A 23,623-nucleotide genomic window follows, 5' to 3' on the forward strand; every position below is an offset into this window, starting at 1 on the left:
ATATTAGGAAGGGAACTCATAATGGAATATATTGACAGGAGGAATGAAACGAATACTGTAATTATTGTTTTGAGTTTGAGCTAAAAGAATAATGCATGTTAAGACTACTGTCTTTCCATCTCTGTGGGTTTCAGTTCACATTTGCCGTACCTGCAGTGTCTTTAACATATTCCATATTCACTCTTCTCTTCAGTATGAGTACTTCAATGCCGTGCTGATCAATGAAGTGGACGGGGAGGGCAATAACGTGGAGCTGGGTGGAGAGTTCATCCTGGAGCCCAACGATCATTTTAATAACCTGTCAGTCAACCTGAGCCTCAGTGTGGTGCAGGTGCCCACCAACATGTACAATAAAGGTGAGGGAACAGCCTGCGGCCAGCCAGAAGACAGGATTATGTGAGGGTTATTTACCTACTGTGGGCTGATGAACAGGGAGGAGAGAAGGAGGGAAGGAAAGTTGGAGGTGAAAGTGAGAGATGGTAGTTAAAGCTGCATCAGTGTCACAGGCTGGGAGCAGTCCAGCATACAGAGAAAACAAATGCAGACCCCTCAATGACATCAGAAAGAGTGCGGGGGGGGTGAAAGATGTTGCTCATGCGGTAGCTGTTCAGTCGCTTCTAGTTGTACAACGGACTGTGTCACCTCTCCTTGTGTATCGCCTGGGCTGCTTTTGTTTGGCTGTAATGGACTCCCCATAAGTCTCTGTTCACTGCACAAAGGGAGGCTCATCCAGCAAGAGGAGGGGAGGGGATGATTTAGTCACAGGCATTGTATCTCCTTCGGGGGGGGGGTCAATAAGAGACAAAGGTCAACCGTGCCTTTTCGGATGGTGAACGACCATCCTAGTTACCATTACTGAGAGTTTAATTTGCTTGTCTCTCTCTCTATTCCTTCTCTGCGTCTTTTCCCACATCCTGTGACCTCCTCAGATCCTGACATAGTGAATGGAGTTTACTGGTCCGAGGCCTTGAACAGAGTATTTGTAGATAATTTTGAGAGAGACCCCACACTCATCTGGCAGTACTTTGGGAGCGCCAAGGGTTTCTTCAGGCAGTACCCTGGTGAGTGCTGTCATTCTGTCAGTCTCTCTTCATGTTCCAGTGTGTGTGTGTGTGTGTGTGTGTGTGTGTGTGTGTGTGTGTGTGTGTGTGTGTGTGAGAGATAGAGAGAGAGAGAGAAAAGAAAGGGTTGTCCCATGGGAGCCATCAGCCATCGGTGCAGGGGGAAAAAAAAGATCAGAACAAATGATTTAGAATTACTAAAAGGGTAATTTGGCTAATGTTGTAATTTTACAGACCATCAGAGAGGATGCATATATACAGAGTGTAATTAATCAGCATTTGCCAGAGTGGACCTACAGCTGTAGTGAGGAACAGTGCATGGCTGCTGGATCCAACAGAAGTTATCAGACTGTTACAGTGATGTGAAACAGCCGCTCGTCTCTCTGCAGTGCTGGAGCGAAGCCACAGACATGAGATACAACTGATGATATTGTCGTACAGATATAGACTCTGTATGTTTAATGTATAAAAAGAAATTCATAATGAAGAGATGTGTTTCAGAAGTGTTTGACGACACTCTTTTACTAATGTATCCATCACTTAAATGTTGAAATCCCACACTACTCAACTCTTTTTGCTTTTTGTTTTTAGCCATATTCTATGAAAGACCGAACATGGTAATATAGATAGACAGTTATATATTTATATTTACCTATATGTGTGTGTGTCTGTGTGTGCGTATATTTATATATATATATATGTTATATGTTTCTATGTTCTCAGCTTTAGTAATAATTTTTCTGTCAGTTAACAGGAAACAGTAACATGTTATTGTATATTATTCTTTTATGTCAACAAATGACGTGAAAAGACCAAAACCAACAACACTTATGTCCGTCTCTCAACACTTCCCTACTCTGCTCATTGGTACGGAAGACATACATCTTTATGAATGGGCCATGATTTTAGGCACTGTGTTAATCCACATGTGTTGCACTCGTGTGTATTTACTGCAGCAGGAAAGTGGATGTGGGACTGACTCAAGATAAACAACACTGTGTGTATTCATCACTATGAAGGAACCAGTTTCCCAGTGAAAGAGTGTGGCTCACTGATGTCTTTTTAATCGTTTTTGGACAACAGTGGAGGTCCATGGCTCAGAGGAATAAGCTGTGTCAGGCTTTAGATACAGAGACAATACCTGTTAGTAGGAGAAATTTTGGCATGAAAAAAATCGATGGCAAGAAAAAAATTATGGAATATCACCAGCCTTGTGCTTGAAATGTATACAATTTGGACTCAATATATATATATATATTCTGTAAGGTCCAAAATTAAAATGTCATGTTTGCCCACAGGCTTTCAAACATACAGTAATACTACATGCCATACTGTCTCATGTAGTCTACAACTGATGGGCCCCACTGAGAGATAAAGAAATGACACCTTGATTTGGACGCCTTACTCTTACATATCAGATATGCTGTGGTAGTGTGTTTTTTCACTGTAACACTTTTTCTGCCTCCTACTCTTTCTCTCCATTGACTTCCCGATCTATTCCCCAGGAGTGAAGTGGCATCCAGATGAACATGGTGTCATTGGCTTTGACTGTAGAAATCGGAAGTGGTAAGCCTCCACATACCTGAGATAATCATCTTATAGTTTAGAAGGATAGTTTTTATTTTTTCTATTATTCCATCATTATTCTAATGGCCTTATTTTCAAAGTGTGTAATTTAACCTCATATCACAGGTACATCCAGGCAGCAACGTCTCCTAAGGATGTAGTTATCTTAGTCGATGTTAGTGGAAGCATGAAAGGACTGAGGCTGACCATCGCCAGACAGACCGTCTCCTCCATATTAGACACACTAGGAGATGACGACTTCTTTAACATCATTGCAGTAAGTTTTAATGAATCCAGACTGTCACCTTTTTACAGGTTGTCTTAACATATTTGTGTCTTTGTTCATATATATGTTTGCGCATATCAGTCGCATTTCTCTGTGTGACATTTCTTTAGATAACTGGAGCTGAGTCTTCCATGACAAACAAAGAGTGCTTATTTAATTCTCTTTTATCTAAATGCTGTTTATATTGCCCCAGTATAACCAGGAGATTCACTATGTGGAGCCTTGTTTGAATGGCACGCTGGTCAGAGCCGACAGAACCAATAAAGACGTGAGTCTCGATTCAAACTGACACCTAATGAATATACGTGGATCATATCAGGTTGAATTTGTGTAATTAAAACCTTTTTTTTTTTCCTGCTTTCGTCGTTATCTGTCAGCATTTCCGTGAACATCTGGACAAGTTGTTTGCCAAAGGGATTGGGCTGCTGGGTGAAGCTCTGTCCGAAGCATTCACAATCCTGAATGATGTAAGTTCCATACAGTTAACTGTGACTTTCAGTTTAACGGAGATGCTGTCCAAACATAAATCTTCCCAGTCTATATTCCACTGAAATAATTAATCAAAAAGAAGATCAACTAAATTCTTATTTACTCTTTACTGATTATGTGACATTGCTGTTGAGTATTCATGAGATCTCACAAGATGATTAATTTATGAATTGATTTATTTGTCATAAAGTAATGAATTTGTGCATGTGCACAGATATCATAAATAAACTCTGTTCTCTTTTAATTCAAGGGCTCCACTTGACCAGAACATTAGGAAAATGTGCATTTTTTACAAGCCACATTTGTTTTCACTGACAGTGAGTGTTAATGCACGTTCTGCGTGTTGTCTGCTAACCATAAGAAGTAGAACACTCTGGTCAAATATATTCGAGCATTTGGGAGGTGTGTCTCCTATCGAAACGCTCCACTGCTATCCCCATTCCGCCCTCCAAACATAGACACATCTATTCTGAGGCGTGATTAATGGCTCTAATTAATGTCAGTGATTAATAACGTGGCTGATTGGAACACAAAGCAGATAAGGCCAGGAGCTACGCCTCACTCCTTTTATCTCCCTGTTTTCAGACGAGCTTTGGCTGCGCCGCTGAAGCTGAGGGAGCGCAGCTTTTACCTCTGCATTTGTCAGATTAATTAAAGCCCTGCAATGAATATGGTAATTGGGTAGCCAGTAGCCTACTGCTGAATTTCATTGCTACCCTGCTGCCCGGTGAATGAAGTCAGAGTACAGCCTATCATAGACCAGATCAAAAAGAAACTCAGTTCTCTTGCAGAGCACTGCAGCATTTTAACGGATAGTCCTGGTCAGTGAGTCAATGAGAGCAGTGTTGTGATACAACATTTTCCTCACAGGATTATGATATGAAAGACTCACAAAACAGCCGGCATACGATAAAATATTTTACCATAGTTTGCCATTACTGAATATGTAATCCATCCTCTTGTTGGATAATTTTAGAAGAAGAACATTGGCTCTCAAGCAACAAGGGCTTGGGATTGATAAGACTTGATCAAAATCAAGTCCCTAATGATCCCTGTCATTGATCATGTGCTTTATCTTTAACATTTATATTTACAAATTCTTATTATACCAGACAATACTAAACAAAAATAGTATAATATACATTTAAACAAAGGCTTAGCTAAAGGAGGAAGACTCGGCAGAAGACAGTGCATGACCTTTCTCAGTAATGACTGAAAATTACGAAATGTAATGAGTCCATGTAAGAGATCATTTGAAACGACACAATTCATTAAACTAAATGTAACAAAAAAACAATTGGATCTTAAAATTGGCAATGAAAGCATCGCAGGGTTGTGTAGGGTATGGGCTATGGAGGTGTTGAATGGTACAAGATGAAAAGAAACAGATGGAGGGCAGTTGCCAGCTGAAGGAAGAGAGAAAAGAGGGTAAGCACGTGTGCTACCTTTTATAGCCCAAGAGCTCAGGTGAAGTACATGAGCTGGCGATTGTCAGCAAACTATCTTCTGAGCTTGATAAGAATGGCTGGAGGGTTAGTACGCAATGGACTGACTTTTTCATAGACTGTCACAGACCTGAGTTTTTCAAAGGCCTCTTCACATCTCCTTTACATTTTGATATGTCACAGTAGGAGAACACAGGTGAAAGTAGTAAAATTTTAATAATGCCTGAATCCCATCTAGCTGTTTCAGTTTCATTTTCCTGGTATTGTGCATGCTGGCTCACTGTCATGGCTTACTGGGGCACTTGAATAGAACAGAGCCATTGTTAATGTTATTAATTCTACCTGTACTTTTTCCAACAACAACCAGCTCAAAATATCTGCTGTGAAAAAAGTATATTATGAGCAAAACAGTTAACATTTTATTACATTCAAATCTTGTGGATGAACATATTACTTTAGAGTTGATTTCCTGTTTCCTAGTCATTCTACTGGTAATTGTGCTGCGCAATTACCAGCACAATGTGATCTGGCTTATCTGGAGTAAGTGTTTCATCCTTTTCCTGTTGTTTTCTTTATTGAAGTACAGCCTTACTGACTGCTTCACATAGGTCTCCCTGTTTGCAGTCTTGTAATGTCACAACCTCACAGTCACTGCGGAGAAATCTGCCCTCAGACGGCAGCATGTCGGGCAGAAATTGGCTGCTTTTGTGTGTGTGTGTGTGTGTGTGTGTGTGTGTGTGTGTGTGTGTGTGTGTGTGTGTGTGTGTGTGTGTGTGTGTGTGTGAGAGGAGAGACTTCTGGAGTCCTTCTGATACTTGGCTTGTATGATTTGAGAGCAGCAGCGCTCAGCAGGTTTCAGCTTTTGATCATGTCACTGTCATGTTACAGGTCAATAAACCACATAATTACTACGATGCATCTTCTGGCATCATAATAAAGTGTAACAGTTTATTTACAAAGACATTATTGGCATTTTATTAACTCATGGCTTTACAGCTGCCATATCAGACATCTTCATCAAACACAGTGGAAATAGACATTGTTTGTCTCTGTTTGTTTAATGTTAAATAACAACACAGGCATGATTTCTTTTGTTTTTTTTTATGTGTATCCACATGTGCTTTCTTTCTTTCTGCAGTTCAACCAAACTGGTCGTGGCAGTGTGTGCAGCCAGGCCATAATGCTTGTGACCGACGGGGCAACTGAAATGTACGATGACGTTTTTGAGAGGCACAATTGGCCAGAAAGAAAGGTGAGTTTCTCTCTCTGGCTTATCTTTCTTTCTCTCTCTCAATGTTAGACATGTACTTTTTTTGAATTTTCTGCTTACACCGCACTTTTCTTGCTTCAGGGATAGATGTACATTTTAAAACTATATGCCAGCTGGAGCTCTGTCTTGACATTTTGACGAATTGGTTTCTTACTTCATTACCACTCATAACTCTGTATTTTGAAATCCATGTCAATATAATGTTTTGGCACATTACAGTGCAACATTTGCCCCCCACGAGGAATAAAACGTGAAATTAACCGCTTTCAAGGGCAGAGTATGTACAAGCAGCTCAGTCTCAAAGGCCCTAGTCCTTGTCCCCCCTCTGCGGTTCTCTCTCCACACTTATTCCTGGACTTAACATTGGATTTAAAATCTTTTGTCAAGCTTCCTTTTTAAGACCTAAAAGCAAATGAAATGGACTGCTGTGCTATTCACAGAGCAAAAAAAAAAACAACAGCTCAGGGGCTTTTGTTCAGTCCTATCAAGCATATGTGTGTTGGCAGGGTACAGGGCAGTGTTTGGCAGGGTATCCCATCCCCCCCTCATACACCCTCAGGGGCGCTATATGGCAGCCATTCAGTGTTTCCTATATGCATTATGCTTAGCAAAGCATCTGGAGCCAATGAGCCATACAGGTTTGGTGTGTCACACAGTGTTCTTTAAAAGGACAGTGGAACATGCCCTCGTGCCCAACCCCCAACAAAATTGAATTTAACTGCATAAACTGAAAACTGAAAAAAAAAAAAAAAAATCCACAACTGTTGAACTGTCAAAAAACTGACAAAGAAAGGCTATAGAAAAGATAAAGAAAAGGACGAGGTGGGAAAGCAGCTAAACTCTCTGTTTCCTCATAAGGATGTAAAAACATGCAGCCACTTCCTGCACGCAGCCCAGATAGAATCAGGACAGGAAGATACATTACTGAGGAGACCCATCACTTTGCATGTTTTTTTAATCCTTCCCTCTTTGAAACTGTCGACATCTATGTGTCCCCTGCACAGGTGCGGATATTCCCTTACCTGATTGGACGAGAGTCTGCATTTGCTGACAACCTCAAATGGATGGCTTGTGCCAACAAAGGTTTCAGACTTTTTGATAAACACTTTCCAAGATAGCTCAGTATCAGAGTGTCGAATACAGCCTGACGTGGTGTTTCTGTGCACTAATATGATAGGTGTCCGCAAGGTGTGGTATGTGTGTGTGTATGTTATGTGTGTTTTCTGTGCGTGCAAGCATGGGTGTGTGGTGGCTCAGATTTTTTTCTGCCAAAAGGCAATGAAGTGGCACTTTGGGGGTCAGAGGTCAATCTGCTCTAATCCCTCTTCCTGTCAGAGTGTCTCCCCCTCGGCTGCTCGCTGCTGATGGCTCCCACGTGTCAACGCTCTGGATGAGTGCCCTCTGGAAGGGAAAGTCACAGCCAGGAAAACAGATCACGGGGGGACTGTGGGGAGACAAGCCCCAAACCCCCTTCCCAATACAGCCCCCTACTGTGAAATAGCCGTGCATGTCCAATATGGAGCACTGTCAGCAACAGCAGGAGCTGACAACGAGTCAAATGACTCTTGTGTCGCTCCAAGCTAAACCATTAAAAACCTTCTCCGGAGTGGTTCAGCACAGTCCAGTAATGTCAGGGACACCAGCAGTGCTAGAAAATACATATATATAAATATTTACATTTACCAAGATACTGCACCTCAGTATTTTAGAGAGTTTTGAGCTACTTGTAGTTGAGTATTTCCATTTTATAGGCTACTGCTTCATACTTCTACTCCACCACATTTCAGAGGGAAATATTGTACTTTTTATTCTACTACAATTATTTGACAGCTTTAGTTACTAGTAACTTTGTAAGTTAAGATTTTACACACAGAACACAGCTGATAAAATAGGATATAATAGACTTAACTACCCAACAATATGTAACCATTTCAAGCCCACGTGTGATGTGTTTTTATGCAATTATAGCATTTTCGAAATAGTCTCCTGCTATACACTTTTGTTTGTTTAAAAAAAAAAAAAAAAGAACCAATCCTGGTGAAACTGATGCAAACTTTATGTTTTGCTTTCACCCATTCGTTCTCAGTAGCCCTGGGTCAAATCTGTGGGTGGGAGCTCCCTCCCTCCCTCCTAGCTACAACTTTAAAATGTTGCGTACATGTAAATGTATCACTAATAACAGTCAAATAATACAAAACATCCAGTACATACAGTAACACTCTGAAGAGCCCATTCTGTATGATGAGTCCTTTAACATTTATTTTTCATGACAGCTCTTTTCTACCATCAAGGACACTGAGTCATGTCCTTGGTAAATTTATGGAAATTTGGAGGGTTTAATAACTTGACAGGAGGTTGGCTTTACTGCTAAAAACTTGCCATCTTTTAGTCTGATTCCAGTGCCTCGACACGAAACATATTGAAATTTGATTACTTTTATGCCAATAAAAAAATAAAAGATTTAGATTTTCACTAATTAAATGTGAAAAATACTGATAATAAGAACAAATGTAGAGACCTTCTTTTTTGGTGTCTGGTCCAAGTTTTCTACAAGGGGTTGCATTGGGGGACGTAGATATCTTCAGCATTTCAGAAATCCTGCTAGGCCCTGTTTGCTGACAGTTCTTTTATTTAAGCTTTAGATGCAGGACTAAACATTGCTGATCTGATACGTCTTCCACCAATGGACATTGATTGTAATATTTTGGTGTGTAGCTTTAAATGGTCCAAACACAGGTAGAACTACACATTTTGGAAGATGTGTGTACTGTGCCTCGTTTTGTGTTAATTTGTGTGTGTTTTATTGCAGGATATTTCAGTCAGATCTCCACATTAGCAGATGTTCAGGAGAACGTGATGAGGTATCTTCACGTCATGAGCCGCCCGAAGGTTATCGATCACGAGCACGACACAGTGTGGACTGAAGCTTACGTGGACAGTGCTGTAAGTATGTGGTCTAAAGCTGTGTAAGGACCTTCTGTATGGGCGTCATAATTATTAGTCCTTATTCTGTGTATGTACAGCGCAATAACCTGCTTTCTACAGATTGGACAAAATAACAGAAACCTCTTTCAGTATAATGCGATCCAGTACATTAACAAACACTGAGGTTGTATCGGAGAGATGTTGATTCCACTATCAGGTACTTTTCGAGACTGTAGCTTATGATGGTAGTATCCTGCATTACACTATGTTGTAAGGGGTTCATATTATGTTGTCCATCCCTGTATTGAACAGTGTGTGTGCACATGTGTGTGTCTTCTCTCTCATCATTACTCTTCATGCTGCTGGAATGAGTCCTCTTTATGAGCTTCATTAATCTGCATGGATCTTCCCCCCGATGTTCATCTGTGTCCACAAAGTCAGTGACAAATGTGCAGACCTTAATTCACTGAACGACTAAATTTTTATGTGTCTCTTCTTTCATTTCAGCTTTCCCAGGCTCATAAGGTAAGTATCCACATATGATCAGATCTCTGTGGTAGAGTCAAATGAATAGAAAAAATAATTGATTTGTTGTTTTATTGTAAAAGAATTGGCTGTATGCTCTAAGGAGTAGTTCTGAACTACGATCAGAAAGGAGCCCGTTGGCAGGGAACAGAGGGTTTCGAGTGGGACTCAGAAAATTTGAGTGATATTGTTTAAAGTAGAAGTGACTTGAGAGGTAAAATAGCTGCTTATTGTCCCTGCCTTTCAACATTATGCTTTAATATTTCCTAAGAAGTCAGAAGTGAGGGAGGCTCTTCCCTCTGAGGAACGGAAGCAGTAGAGAAGCATTTATTGCACTTCTCTCCAGTATGGAAACGATGAGCATGCAAACAAAAATCACAGAGAGAGAGAGAGAGAGAGAGGGAGAAAGCGAGAGAAGGGTTGGGAGATTGTCCTCTGGAGTGTGTGCTGTTGTATCTCAGCCTCAGACACACCATTCATCATTGTGTGGATCATTGCATTTTATCTCCTAAAGCCCATAATAAAACTGACATTGGAGGGGAGACCAAGAAAGAGAGAGGGAGAGGGAGAGGGAGATGGAGGTGGAGGTGGTTAGGCGTCTGTGGATTTACCTGGGTGTGTGTGTGTGTGTGTGTGTGTTTGTGGGCGTGTGTGTGTGTGTGTGTGTGTGTGTGTGTGTGTGTGTGTGTGTTTGTGGGCGTGTGTGTGTGTGTGTGTGTGTGTGTAGACTAAAACAGTCCAGTTTTCTCTTCCATTGTGTGTTGTGATGAATTTAAGGACCCACCATTCTTCATTTTGTCAAGCTAACTAGTACACACACATTCATACGCATGCACGTAGACAAATGCCGCGCGCGAACACACTAACATGCACACAGGCACACTCAGCTGCGTTGACTCAAGAGGTGAGGGAATAGCAGACCTACTTTAACAGAACTCATGTGCTTAATTATGTCAGCCTTCATCTTCCTCGACTGACCCCGTCTACTCCTCTGAGCCTGACATGGTTCAGGTTTGACAACAGGAAGGCTGTGACCAGGATCATATACTGTACGCATGTAATTCTACAGGACTTCATTCTGATTCTACATTTAAACATTTTGTGCAATAAATAGATGCTGTCTCCCTGTTTCAGATCAGTCTGGTGTTTCTCGTTTCCAGCGAGACCTTTTCTAATGTGTTCTCTAACTAATTTTGTAGCTACTTTTGGTTTAGTTATTGTTGTTGCTCCTTAAGCTGCTGATCCCCACTGATAACTCATACTGCTCCTTTTTTTTATATGTGGAAATTTTAGTAGAATTTTTTGTGCATTATACCCTCTCTTCAGTAGTTATGTGTTGTGGTGGTTGAAGAAACAGAAATGTATCTCTAAGTATTTATCAACATTTCCATGGCTGCTGTTTGTTTGTTTTTGTTGAGCTTTAGTTTTCATTTATTAAAAAAATTGATTGATTGATTGATATTGATGATTGTTTTTACATCATCAATAACATCATTAATATACAGTGGTGGAAAGTAATTTAGTGCTTTAGTCAAGCACTGTGTTTAAGTATAGTTTTGAGGTAATTGTGCTTTACTCGAGTAATTCAATTTTATGCTACTTTATACTTCTAATTGACCACTTTTTTACTTTTGATCCTTTAAGTACATATTGTTAGTAATACTTTTGTAGTTTTACTTAAGTAAAATTTTGATTGCAGGACTTTTACTTATAACAAAGTATTTTTACTGAGTGGCATTGCTACTTTTTTTTAAGTTAAAAAAACTGAGTACGTCTTCCACCACTGATAATGATTGCTGGAGTAATTGCGGTGGCAATTGATTGACAATACACTTTGTCTTCTGAATCTCAGTTTTTGTAAAAAGCAAATATACACACAGTGTAATGTGTTACTGTGTATTGTTTAGAATTCAGTGAGATGTTTTAAACATGTCCTGTAAAAGGTGTGCAAATATAGTCTGCTTCCAGACATCTGTATCACGCAAAATGCTGATTCAGATTATTCTGATTATCAGACAAGGGCAGATATGGTTTCAATGTTTTGTTTATTTTTTTTCTGTGCAGTTTTGACTGATGGTTGAAAACCTGAGCAGAGAGCTTGTTGACCCCACTCTCAATGGTATTACTCAGCCAAAATAGCAGCATTTATCAGTAACAAAGTCCTGACTCTTATTTCTTCAGTTGAACGACAAAGCGGGCCCAAGTCTGATGACTACAGTAGCCATGCCTGTCTTCAGCACGAAGAATGAAACGGTGAGTGAGCGACTACGTGTGAAACTAAGCGAGTATTTGTGCAGTTTTCATCTTAGGTTGTGTGTCTGTGTGTTTTGAATCTTTTCATGCAGAAGAACCAGGGTATTCTGTTGGGGGTCGTAGGAACAGACATCCCTCTGCAGGAGCTGATGAAGCTCATCCCCAAACATATGGTGCGATCAGCTGTTCTTGTACTTTTGTTTTAATAAATGAACGTATTAATATGCATTTCGTAAAATATCTTTCACATTCTGTATCTCATTTTGTGTCTCTAGTTAGGGATCCATGGGTATGCATTTGCCATCACAAACAATGGCTACATCCTGACACATCCGGACCTCAGGCCTCTGGTAACTCATTTTTCTGAACTTCACCTTTACACCTGAACAGTCTCATAGCATTCCCTGACTTGACCCTGTTTTTCCTTTTCGTTTTGTCCATGCAATTGTATTCATAACCGAAATGATGAACTGGACACCTCCCTTGACGAGGGCACGCAGAGACAAATATGTTATCTGGTCAGGAGGCTACATGGGCTCGTATAGTCTGTAATCCCCACCTTTTCCTTTGATGTATGCATGCAGGGATAAAGGCCACTCATAGGGCTGGCTGGCCTGAGATTTCCCAGAGGTAACTTAACACTCGCTGGCAGAGAGACCACAGCCGCTCACCCTGGGACCGCTGGTTCCTTAGGAGCTATGGCTGTGCTAGTGGATCTGTGTGTGCCAGTGTTAGTGCTATTCCTCTCTGTGCAGCTGTGTGTGTGTGTGTGTGTGTGTGTGTGTGTGTGTGTGTGTGTGTGTGTGTGTGTGTGTGTGTGTGTGTGTGTGTGTGTTGGTCTGTGTTGTTCTTTTTTGTGGGTGTCTCTTTGTGGCTAAAACTGTGCTGTGGTCGTAGTCATTGACTTATTGTTTTTTGTGGACCGGACTACATACAGTAGCGGCATTTGACATGTACAATGTAATGCACTGATGTAGGCTTGTTCGAGCGTGAATTTCCTATCAATCAAATTAATTATTTTTAACTTACCTGACAGTGTTAATTTCACAGCTGATGTGTTAAATAATTACTCAGCAAAACTTCCATAGCAGGGCTTGATAAATAAGAGCATACAATTCTTCATTTTAACAGGGAGACACCAAAAAGACAAATTACAGTGAAACATTTAGATATAGATTTATTTCTTTAATATCAAGCTCATATATTTGCAAATTATGTGTCATGTGCAGATTTTACAGTTGTGTTAAGGTAGATTAGCTGACATGTTTGAGCACTGGTTAACCTTTAGTCAAAACAAAACCCTGTTACACAAGGGGATCATTAAATTGTGTACATTGTGTTCCTCTGTGTAGTATCAGGAGGGTCAGAAGAGGAGGAAGCCCAACTACAGCAGCGTGGATCTCTCAGAGGTGGAGTGGGAGGACAAAGATGACATTGTACGTGACGAAAAAAATTATGTAGAAAGAAATATTATAATAATATAATACTGAATGTGCTTGAATCTAAATACAACATTTTGTGATGAGGTGACTTGAGTTCACACTGCAACTGTACAACTTACATGTTCATAAGTTTGTCCAATAATAGCGCGGCTTTCTATTGGATTCTATGAACCCTACGAACTATCACGGTATTATTGCTCAGTTTTCAGTATCCCAGTAACATCGCAGGCACCGACAGTCTGCTGGATCGATGACCCAGCCTCGACTTTTCTGCTCTATGTGCCTCTTTGTGTGCTTTATCTTTCAGCTACGCAATGCTATGGTGAACAGGAGGACAGGGACTTTCTCTATGGAGGTGAAGAAGACAGTGGATAGAGGGGTGAGGCTGCAGATAAAGATGTTTAATGTCTCCCTATCAGATGAGAGCCGTTCTCTCTGTTGTCTCTGGACTAAAGGAGTAAATCTCAACTGAGCCGTTCCTCTGTTGTTTTAGAGGCGCGTCCTGAAGATGCACAATGACTATTACTACACTGACATCAAAGGAACTCCATTCAGGTGGAGGAAAAGTTTTAGTACATTCCTAAATGACTTTGTGTCAGTATATGTCTCAGTTCCAGTTAAACACTGACTGACTCAAGTTGACTCTCTCCTCTGTTGGTGCTTCTAGTGTCGGAGTGGCTCTTTCCAGAGGCCATGGAAAGTACTTCTTCAGAGGAAATGTATCAGTTGAAGCAGGTATGTCACTCCAACTCTGTCATTTACTCTATTAACAATAGCCTGAACGCAGTTAAGATGCATGTCACTCTGACCTGCCTGTTTGGGGGGGCTGATTGTATCAGTCTACCCACGCTGGCATTGCTGAAGCGTTACTGACTTGTGTTTTTCAGGGCTCCGTGATCTGGAACAGCCAGATGTCGCCCTGGCAGATGAATGGTAACGCTGGGGTTATGGAAAAGGGCATTCATGCGTTATGTAGGTTATCCCTCTGTGTTCATCAGGGATGTTGAGGCCTGTGATGTAACAGTGTGGCTCTGTTTGGACCACAGGACCTACTGCAACACAGAGGAGCAGCATGAGCATCGTCACCTGACCCAGATTCAAGCCATCAAGCTCTTCATGACGGGCCGCAGACCACACCTCAAATGTAAGAGACATCTGAGTCAGACTTACATCAATTGTACTACACAGAGTCTATTATCTGTGGGGCAAGTTAATTATCACATGTACTGTAAGGACGGTAAGCCAAAAATGGGATGTTACAAAAGAGAGGGACGTTTTGGATAAAAAAGGTCTGTGTTTGTTGATGAGGTCATGGTGTTACATCCTGCAGGTGACAGAGAGCTGATCCAGGAGGTCTTATTTGATGCTGTGGTGACTGCTCCGCTGGAGGCTTACTGGACTGGACTGGCCCTCAACAAGTCAGAGTAAGCACCGTAAGCTCTTAATAAAGGCTCATAAGCCATCAGTAAATGTCTGAGTCGTCTGCAATTATAAACGATAGTAAATCATTAATGAAAGGTTTTTATAGTAAGCCATCAAGTTCTAATCATTAATAATTTTTCATGTTGAGGTAGGATAAACACCAGTCAAAGGGATTTTTCAGAAATTTCAATGGCTTATTACTGATCTATAATAAAAAATGAATATATCATTTATTAACCATAAATAAAGCCATTAGCTACAACTTTTTAACCCTTTACAAAGTACAGTATTCCTTATAAGAGAGTTCTACCAACATTTTAAAAGGAAACACTAAAACACTCTTAATCCTATTAAATGGTCATGTCTAAAGGTCTGTGTATTTTTGAGGGCCCTGAAATGCCCGTTCACTGTGTAGAGCTGCAGCTGCTGCAAACCAATTACAATTTTCAATATCAATTATTGATTTATATATTTTTTTTTTTTTTTTTTTGAAAAATGTCAAAAATAATGACATGTGCCCATCACAAGATCCCATGTCCCAAAGTGGTTGATCTGGCAGGAAATAGTTACGGCACACGACTCCCCGTACTACCACAAATGGTCATTCCTACTCTTATTATTTCACATTATTAATGAGCTTTAGAGGTGCTGGTGAGGGGATTTTTGAACTTTTCGACAGAGCCAGTCTTGTTCCATTTTAGCTAAACTAATATCTTCTGGCAATTGTGGTAGTCGTATCGATCTTTTCAACTAACTCTGGGCAAGAAAGCGAATAATTATTATTTACAAAATCTTGAACTGTTTAATTGGTTCGTACAATAACCCCTCACATTTGAAGATGTATATTAATAAGTTGTCATGCTGAAGGAGGACAAACACCAGGGATCCTTGAAAACCTAGCAAACCCAAAATTATAAGGAATTGTTAACCATTAACAAAGTCATTAGTGAAAACTTAAAAAACTTTTAGAAAATATGCCTTTTGAGAAACTGGCACATTTTAAAGAGAAACACTTAAACCATATATGTTTATCATTGACATTCTGAATCCTATTCTGTCGTGTATGTTGTCGTATAGGATCTACTCTAAATTGCGTGTTTGTGCATGTGTCATATAGGACGTTGCACCTAATGATTATTTTCATTATGGATTAATCTTATGATTACTTTTCAAAGAATTTATCCCGTATAATGTCAAACATAAAGACAGGGGCTCATCTCAAATTTCTATGGCTTCAAATTGCTTATTTTGTCCAACAAACTGATAAAAACCCCAAATGAATAATATGATTTTACACATAAAAAGCAAGCAAGTTTGAGAAGATATACTGCAACATCATACAGTCTCACTATTTCAATATGGTCTTTTTACAGTATGCCTCCTTACAGTAGATCAGCTGTTTTAAGAGCTTATTTAATACAACTTAGTTAAATCAACAGCAATCTGAGTTTTCTCTGAGAAACAACCGAGTCACACTGCATAACTACTTCTAAAAAGTCCTAGTTTCCTAATTTATTAATCTAAAAGGAAAACCTAAATTACACGTGGTTGTGTAACTGAGTAATCAGCGGTAAGAAATGTTGAGAGACAGCGCTCAAAAAGGATGCACAAATGTTTTTGTGCGGGACTGCTCTGCATTACACCAACAGGAACTCAGACAAAGGAGTGGAGATTGCCTTCCTGGGAACACGCACTGGCTTGTCGAGAACCAACCTGTTTTTGCCCGCCGATCAGCTCTCCAATCAGTGAGTGCCGCTGCTCAACACTTCTCGAATCATTACTTAAAGCACGAGGCCAGGCCGTGATTGTGCCTGATGACAATAATAATGTGCTCCTCACTTCAGATTCATTCTGTGTGTCCACAGAGATTTCCTGACAGCGGAGGACAAGGAGGGTGTGTTTAATGCTGATCACTTCCCTCTGTGGTACAAGAGAGCAGCAGAGCAGGTCCCCGGCACATTTATCTACTCCATCCCCTTCAGCACAGGTATACAGAAGAAAACCGTTCACACAGCATTTAATGTTGGCACTGTGCAGCATAACATATCGAGACACAACTACACAAATTTGAGTTTATCTGCCCATTGCTGCATCTTGCATTACACAACTTCATCTCAATATACTTTTCACTTTCCATTTCAGCATTATATAAAGTACTTCTTGGAAATTCATCTGGTTGCCTTAGTCATTCAGCGTTCTAACATCTAAATCAGTCTTTCTCTACACGCCTATCTCTGTTACGGTCTGTGGTTTTTACTGGTTTCCACTGATAGGATGTGCAGCACATGCTCACCTCCATCACAGCTTTTTCTGCAGTGAATATGTCCCATGTTCTGTCCGCTAGCCGGAGGAAAGAAAATTCAGCTTCGCTCTCCAGGACATTTACCACATTTCCTCTGTTAATGATGCTTGCATCTACTCAGGGTTTGCCATCATAAACTGAAATGTACTATCACAGCGCTCATTTCAGAAATATTAGAGTCATCTGGCTGTAGAAGAGCTCCAACTGAACTCCATTACTGTAAAGTACTGGACTGGTGCTGCGGTTTCTTGTGAGCCAGCTGACTACGGGCTGCTGAATACAGAGCGCCATCTACTGAACACGAAGTGTAAAGTGAACAAATGCTGCTCTTCCTCTCTAGCTTTAGAAAATAAGAGCGTGGTTTTGGCCAGCACAGCAATTCAGCTCCTCGATGAAAGAAAGTCTCCAATTGTTGCAGGTAACAACCTCTAAACCATCTTTCATATCATTTTGACAACTCTTTAGGGTCTTTTAAATCATTTCTTAAAACTGACCGTTGTCTGAAAATCTTTTCTTAAAAGTTTAACCATGTTTCACGGTTTTATTCTGTTATACTTTTAAAAGCATCTCGTAACAAATTATTTTAACATTTTTACTGTTTTAAACACTTTGTAACTCTGTTTAGAAAACTGCTATATAAATAAAGCTATTATTATTATCATCACCATGTTAATGCTCAGTTCTGGATATTGTACAGTCTCTTATGTGCTTGGTCTTGTGCTCAGCTGTAGGGATCCAGATGAAGCTCGAGTTCTTTCAGAGGAAGTTCTGGACTGCCTGTAGACAGGTAACTACACAACAACTACTGTGACATGGTTTGCAAAGACCGAGCCTCCTGATTAGTTGTGAATCTAAACTTCTTATATTTTATGCTCAGTGTACAGCTCTGGATGGAAAATGTAGCATTAGCTGTGACAATGAGGTAAGAACAGTCACTTAACTCTGGCTTCTGATTTTTTTTTCTCTGGTTGTTTTGTTTACAAGACCTTTTTATTCCTTCTCTGACAGGACATTAACTGTTATCTCATTGACAACAATGGCTTCATTCTTGTCACAGAGGAGCAGTCTCAGGTACAGTTTGCATGTCTTTGTATACATATTTACATCTATGAACAAAAGTTGAAAAAATGGAAACACCTAAACACAAGCCCCCTTAAGTTTAACTGCTTAAATCTTCCTTAAAGTGTTTCCCACAAGTCTCGAAAAAGTGTCTGGAGAAACACTGGACCATTCTTACAAAAACAAACTTTAAAGATCTTGAAGGCAGAAGAATAATGAAAGATGCCCAACTTCACACAGGTTCATGACTCTTCACTTTGGTGTCACAGTGTTAAACTGTGTTAATAGAAACATTTTCATGTTTGAATAAAGACAAATCATGAGCAAAAACTTTGCATCATAGCGTACACCAGCCTGGTAAAATGATTGTTGTATGTCTATATGCAGTCTAACATCAACATCAAAAGTCCCACAAGATGGCTTCCTACAGATTCACCAAGTTTAACTTCTGTGCTTCTTATACCATATTACGTAGCTTTGGTTTGAAAAACACATTTTTTTATTTATTTATTGTGTGCTTTATTGTTTGGGGAAAGTGTGTCACTGGATATATTTTGTAGCGTTTTGTCACTGTGCTTCAGCTTGTAAGTGCTCTTTCGCTTTGCTGGTGTAATTTGTCTGTATTTATTATAAGTTAGAAAAATCTGATGATACGACAGAGAATTGTCACCTGAATCTGCAGATGTCCTGGAGTTTTACAGGTCATTGTTAGCTGTCCAGCTGCAACGTGCTTGCTCTGGTTCACTCCCGCTGCGCTGATAGCAGCGTTTTTTGGCCACAGCAGGCAGCTGCACCAAACGGCAGACGGACACAGTTGGCAAGTAGCTGGTGAACATAGTGAAGCGTTAACAGCTAAAGAGCCGGATGTTTCTCTCAAGAGTTCATAGCAACCAAAATCAGAGTGAAAATAGACTTGCATTCACCGGGTGGCCAGAGACACAACTCTGATAATGAATCATAATGTTGCTCAGTAACTACTGGATGTGAAAATAAGCAACTGTTTGCTAACAACTTCAACATATGTCAGTGTTGTGTTCACATTGTGTTTCTACAGACCCCAAGTGATAAAAAAAAAAAACAGTTATAGCAGGTTAAATGATCTTTTAACCAGGTGTTTCTATTATTTTGTACAGCCCAATCTACAATATGTTTTAAAGTGTGTGCCTGTGTGCTTTAACATAACTTCTCTCTCAGACAGGGCTCTTCTTTGGAGAGGTGGAGGGTGCTGTTATGAGCAAACTTCTCCAAATGGGCTCCTTCAAAAGGTCTGAGCCACAATTGAACACTTCCTAAAACCACTGATCCAGCAAACCTGACCTTGAAAGCATGTGGTTGTCATTTTCTTCTGACTGTTTTTGTTGCAGGATCACGCTGTATGACTACCAGGCCCTTTGCAAAGACTACGCTGGGAGCAGTGACAGTGCGCGCACTTTATCAGATGTAAGTGCGCAAGACAGAACATCAGCTGGTAAATTTAGAGATGAAGACATTAGAGGAAGTAATTTTATCATCTGTGATACAGAACATCTACATTTGTACGGCCTGATTTAAGACCGTAAGCATAGACATGTCTCAGAGTTTGTGGACACTAGTGAAAGATCAGTATAGAGCTGTGCAAAATGAACTGTGACATTTAAACTACAGATTCTAACATTCAGTGCTTTTCTCTTTCTCTCTTTCTTAGCCTTTCTCTGTGGTTAAGTGGCTCCTGACTGAACTTGTCATGTAAGAACTATATAAAAAAACAAAACAGTTATAGCAGGTTAAATGATCTTTTAACCAGGTGTTTCTATTATTTTGTACAGCCCAATCTACAATATGTTTTAAAGTGTGTGCCTGTGTGCTTTAACATAACTTCTCTCTCTCAGACAGGGCTCTTCTTTGGAGAGGTGGAGGGTGCTGTTATGAGCAAACTTCTCCAAATGGGCTCCTTCAAAAGGTCTGAGCCACAATTGAACACTTCCTAAAACCACTGATCCAGCAAACCTGACCTTGAAAGCATGTGGTTGTCATTTTCTTCTGACTGTTTTTGTTGCAGGATCACGCTGTATGACTACCAGGCCCTTTGCAAAGACTACGCTGGGAGCAGTGACAGTGCGCACTTTATCAGATGTAAGTGCGCAAGACAGAACATCAGCTGGTAAATTTAGAGATGAAGACATTAGAGGAAGTAATTTTATCATCTGTGATACAGAACATCTACATTTGTACGGCCTGATTTAAGACCGTAAGCATAGACATGTCTCAGAGTTTGTGGACACTAGTGAAAGATCAGTATAGAGCTGTGCAAAATGAACTGTGACATTTAAACTACAGATTCTAACATTCAGTGCTTTTCTCTTTCTCTCTTTCTTAGCCTTTCTCTGTGGTTAAGTGGCTCCTGACTGAACTTGTCATGTAAGAACTATATAAAAAAAAAAAAAAATTTTTTTAGAATTGGAACATAAATTACATAGTGTGACATACATAACATATAACACTTCATTTTTATTATATGTTAAAAAGCACAAAAGAAGTTGAATGACAAAGACATAAGTGGACAATCATCACCCTTTAATAAACTTTGTTTATTTCATAACTCAACATGTCAACCAATAACGAGATGCACTGGTTATGGGTTACTTAATATGTGCTTAAATGGTAATAAATATCAATGAATGTCGGCATTACCTATTGATACCCTTTTCCAAAGATATTAGTTAACTTTTAACTAATGCTTATACTTGTGTTGACTAATTTTAATTAATATTCTCATAACTGTCCCCAACGTTGGTTTAAACGTGGTTTGTGTTTTTCTGTTTAGTTTTCTGCTCGAATTTAACCTGTATAGCTGGTGGAATATCGACCTTTCAGTCAAAGGTAACTATAGCTGATGATCATTATAGGCTTGTATGCGTGAGAGAGTATGAGAATGAGAGGTGGAAATTCTCTCGTCTGTGGTTTTGTCAAGCTTCTGTGGTTCAGTTAAACTTGCTCTGTCTCACATTCAGCTCAAAGGTCTCGGGGTAAAACCATGATGGTTCCATGTGACACAGAATACCCTGCTTTTGTCTCTGAACGCACCATCAAAGAAACAACAGGCAACATCGACTGTGAGGGCTGCATCAGGTACTGCTTTAGGCCATCTGAACTTAATTACTCAATGAACAATCAAATATCAATCATTGATTCCCTTGCTCACAATATCTATCCATATTAAATAGTACACTTTCTGTCCGCCACTAGACATATTATAATACTTTAACTCCTGTCTGTGTTTGGGCTGCAGATCTTTTGTCATACAGCAGATTCCCAGCAGCAACCTCTTCATGGTTGTTGTGGACAATAAGTGTGACTGCAGCAGTGCTCCTCCAGTAACCATGAATCCCATCGAGATCATGTATATCCTTTCTAAATGAAACACTGATGTTTGATATGTGGAACCCTTTTCTGTCAGCATTTTCATTTGAGTACATGGCTGGTTTAATCATTATGTTACATATAAGTCGCTGACTGTGAGAAAAATCGTATTTCTTCTTCAGGGTTAATTTATGTGTTGCACCACTCAATCGTTCAGTTTCATATCAAGTTTAATGAGTCATTAAGATGGTTAGTGAAGCTCTGAATTTAGGAACATGTTCCGTCCATTATTACCCTTGACACCTTTGAACACAACGAGTCCCTAAAATGTGACAGACTGAAGTTTCAGAAGGACAGGAAGAAACCTGAATCATGTCATCCTTTCCACCCTGAGGTATGGGAACATGTCTTTGCCTGCATACCGTACTTGTGTCGATGCATGTGTGTGTGCTGCAGATCGATCTATCAGACTCATATCTTTCATGAAGCAAGTTGAATATTTAAGTGAACTCTCACTCACACTGAGATACTCAGCTCCATGGAATGAAAGACATTTTTGTCGTTTTGTCCATCATTCTTATTGCTAATAATATGATTGTGCTCACCAAGTTAATTTATGAGATCTAGGAACGCAGCGATATTGCTAAAAGAAGTCCAACGAGGCTAGCCAAGTTAGCCAAAATCTGTTTGGAATTTAAAACAAAGGTAAAGGGTAAATTAGCTCCCAAACTGTCAGTCTACAGACCAACTTACTGCTTCAACTTACCTCAGTTGTGCAGAGTTTTGCTGTGCAGTGAGGGATTGTTAACAGTATTTCATGTAGGTTTCCTTCCAGTTTTACCTTGAAATAAGGTTGTTTAGAGAATATGGTTAAACTGTTGGCTTGTTTACAATCTGTCTGATCGTTTAACTGCTCGGGTTTTTTGTCCCTTCGGACGCTGTTCTAAAGATATTATAACAGAGTCCCAAAAGTGACCACTGACGTCACTTTTGTAAGTACTGTGCTATCATGATCAATAGAAACGATAAAAATAAGAATACTTGTAATAAAGCAGATGTAATAACAGGACATGAGGTTGTTTCTTCATCATTCACGTCTATTCGCACCCACTAATGTCTTTCACAGATAAAAGCCTGTCAATTTTTAATATCATACCCAGGTACTGCTCCATATGTATCACAAACGATTGTATCTTCCACAGGAAAATGCCATGGAGTGTGGTTCAGCATCACGCCTCTCCAGTCCTCTAACGGCAGCTCTGCTCCCTCTGATAGCAGCGAGCATCAGCAGGTGACCATGAGCAGCAGGACTGGACATCAGGAAGGACTAACTCAACAAGAAGATGCTTAGATACACATAAAGAACATGGCCAACCAGAAATGAATTTGCTCATACCTCTGCCACAGGCAGCGCTCTACTAAGAAAAAAATCTTTATCTGTAGCACTGAGACTCACATTCATTAATGCAGAAAACATAAACGATGTGGTGCAGGAAAAAAAATGAGATTAATGGGAGAGCTTGGTGACTCTGCTCAGAGCATTGCAGATCATGTCCCTGACAGTTTGCCATATAGTCCTGAATGTTTGCTAAACTTAAATAAGAGAAAGTAATATGTCTACAGTCAAAACAAATACCTGGGAGTTCATGTAAAAGTCTGCAGAATGTAAAATGCACTTTTATTATATGTGAAAATAATGCAGAGCCGTCTATATTTTTGGCATAAAATTGCTAAAAACAATTGACAGTGCCGTCATACTTTTCTTCCTCAAATATTTTAAGTTTATTTTGTAACTAAGTTGTTTTTCATGTTGATGATAATATGGATCATGTAAAATATCAGAGAGAACAGACAATTTGAACGTTATTCTGTCAGCTCTCCTTGTTTTAAAGCAGAAGACATTTCAGATAAGCTAAAGATGCATGATGAAGATTCAACAGTGTGTTTAAGAATGTTACATTCATACATCCAGCCATAATTTCTCAAGTTGACCACATGCTCTTAACCATGTTTGAGAAAGCTGATGAATAAATACAAAGCAATATTTTACTTCATTTACACCTTGTGTTATTTTCTAAAGAGTGTGTGTGTGTGTGTGTGTGTGTGTGTGTGTGTGTGTGTGTGTGTGTGTGTGTGTGTGTGTGTGTGTGTGTGTGTGTGTGTGTGTGTGATTCTAGTTTGTATAGTATCTGACACGGACTAACTGAACTAACTGAATAATAAAAATGTATAGATACAG

General features: G+C 39.8%; 1 protein-coding gene across 6 annotated transcripts in view; it reads left to right on the forward strand.

The window, feature by feature from the left end:
• cacna2d3 (calcium channel, voltage dependent, alpha2/delta subunit 3) overlaps positions 1 to 23,415 on the forward strand; it is a 36,426-nt gene extending 13,011 nt beyond the window's left edge. For 5 of the 6 annotated variants that reach the window (XM_040116414.1, XM_040116409.1, XM_040116412.1 and 2 more), the window contains 34 exons: positions 194 to 356; positions 930 to 1,061; positions 2,567 to 2,627; positions 2,754 to 2,904; positions 3,107 to 3,181; positions 3,291 to 3,380; positions 5,986 to 6,099; positions 7,122 to 7,200; positions 8,927 to 9,060; positions 9,550 to 9,567; positions 11,749 to 11,820; positions 11,913 to 11,993; positions 12,096 to 12,170; positions 13,173 to 13,256; positions 13,570 to 13,641; positions 13,756 to 13,817; positions 13,930 to 13,997; positions 14,150 to 14,195; positions 14,309 to 14,406; positions 14,593 to 14,686; positions 16,334 to 16,429; positions 16,550 to 16,671; positions 17,327 to 17,404; positions 17,712 to 17,773; positions 17,864 to 17,908; positions 17,995 to 18,057; positions 19,240 to 19,310; positions 19,410 to 19,485; positions 19,730 to 19,770; positions 20,849 to 20,904; positions 21,036 to 21,153; positions 21,314 to 21,426; positions 21,696 to 21,778; positions 22,587 to 23,415. In XM_040116414.1, the coding sequence (XP_039972348.1) occupies positions 194 to 356; positions 930 to 1,061; positions 2,567 to 2,627; positions 2,754 to 2,904; positions 3,107 to 3,181; positions 3,291 to 3,380; positions 5,986 to 6,099; positions 7,122 to 7,200; positions 8,927 to 9,060; positions 9,550 to 9,567; positions 11,749 to 11,820; positions 11,913 to 11,993; positions 12,096 to 12,170; positions 13,173 to 13,256; positions 13,570 to 13,641; positions 13,756 to 13,817; positions 13,930 to 13,997; positions 14,150 to 14,195; positions 14,309 to 14,406; positions 14,593 to 14,686; positions 16,334 to 16,429; positions 16,550 to 16,671; positions 17,327 to 17,404; positions 17,712 to 17,773; positions 17,864 to 17,908; positions 17,995 to 18,057; positions 19,240 to 19,310; positions 19,410 to 19,485; positions 19,730 to 19,770; positions 20,849 to 20,904; positions 21,036 to 21,153; positions 21,314 to 21,426; positions 21,696 to 21,778; positions 22,587 to 22,679 (2,886 nt within the window). In that variant the 3' untranslated portion in view covers positions 22,680 to 23,415. Of the gene's footprint in view, positions 1 to 193; positions 357 to 929; positions 1,062 to 2,566; positions 2,628 to 2,753; positions 2,905 to 3,106; positions 3,182 to 3,290; positions 3,381 to 5,985; positions 6,100 to 7,121; positions 7,201 to 8,926; positions 9,061 to 9,549; positions 9,568 to 11,748; positions 11,821 to 11,912; positions 11,994 to 12,095; positions 12,171 to 13,172; positions 13,257 to 13,569; positions 13,642 to 13,755; positions 13,818 to 13,929; positions 13,998 to 14,149; positions 14,196 to 14,308; positions 14,407 to 14,592; positions 14,687 to 16,333; positions 16,430 to 16,549; positions 16,672 to 17,326; positions 17,405 to 17,711; positions 17,774 to 17,863; positions 17,909 to 17,994; positions 18,058 to 19,239; positions 19,311 to 19,409; positions 19,486 to 19,729; positions 19,771 to 20,401; positions 20,443 to 20,848; positions 20,905 to 21,035; positions 21,154 to 21,313; positions 21,427 to 21,695; positions 21,779 to 22,586 lie in introns of all 6 variants that reach the window. The other variant, XM_040116410.1, reaches the window with a different exon arrangement.
• Positions 23,416 to 23,623: the final 208 nt, after the last annotated feature.

Source organism: Xiphias gladius, chromosome 21, assembly GCF_016859285.1.
Source record: "Xiphias gladius isolate SHS-SW01 ecotype Sanya breed wild chromosome 21, ASM1685928v1, whole genome shotgun sequence".
In the NCBI taxonomy this organism is placed as follows: domain Eukaryota; kingdom Metazoa; phylum Chordata; class Actinopteri; order Istiophoriformes; family Xiphiidae; genus Xiphias; species Xiphias gladius.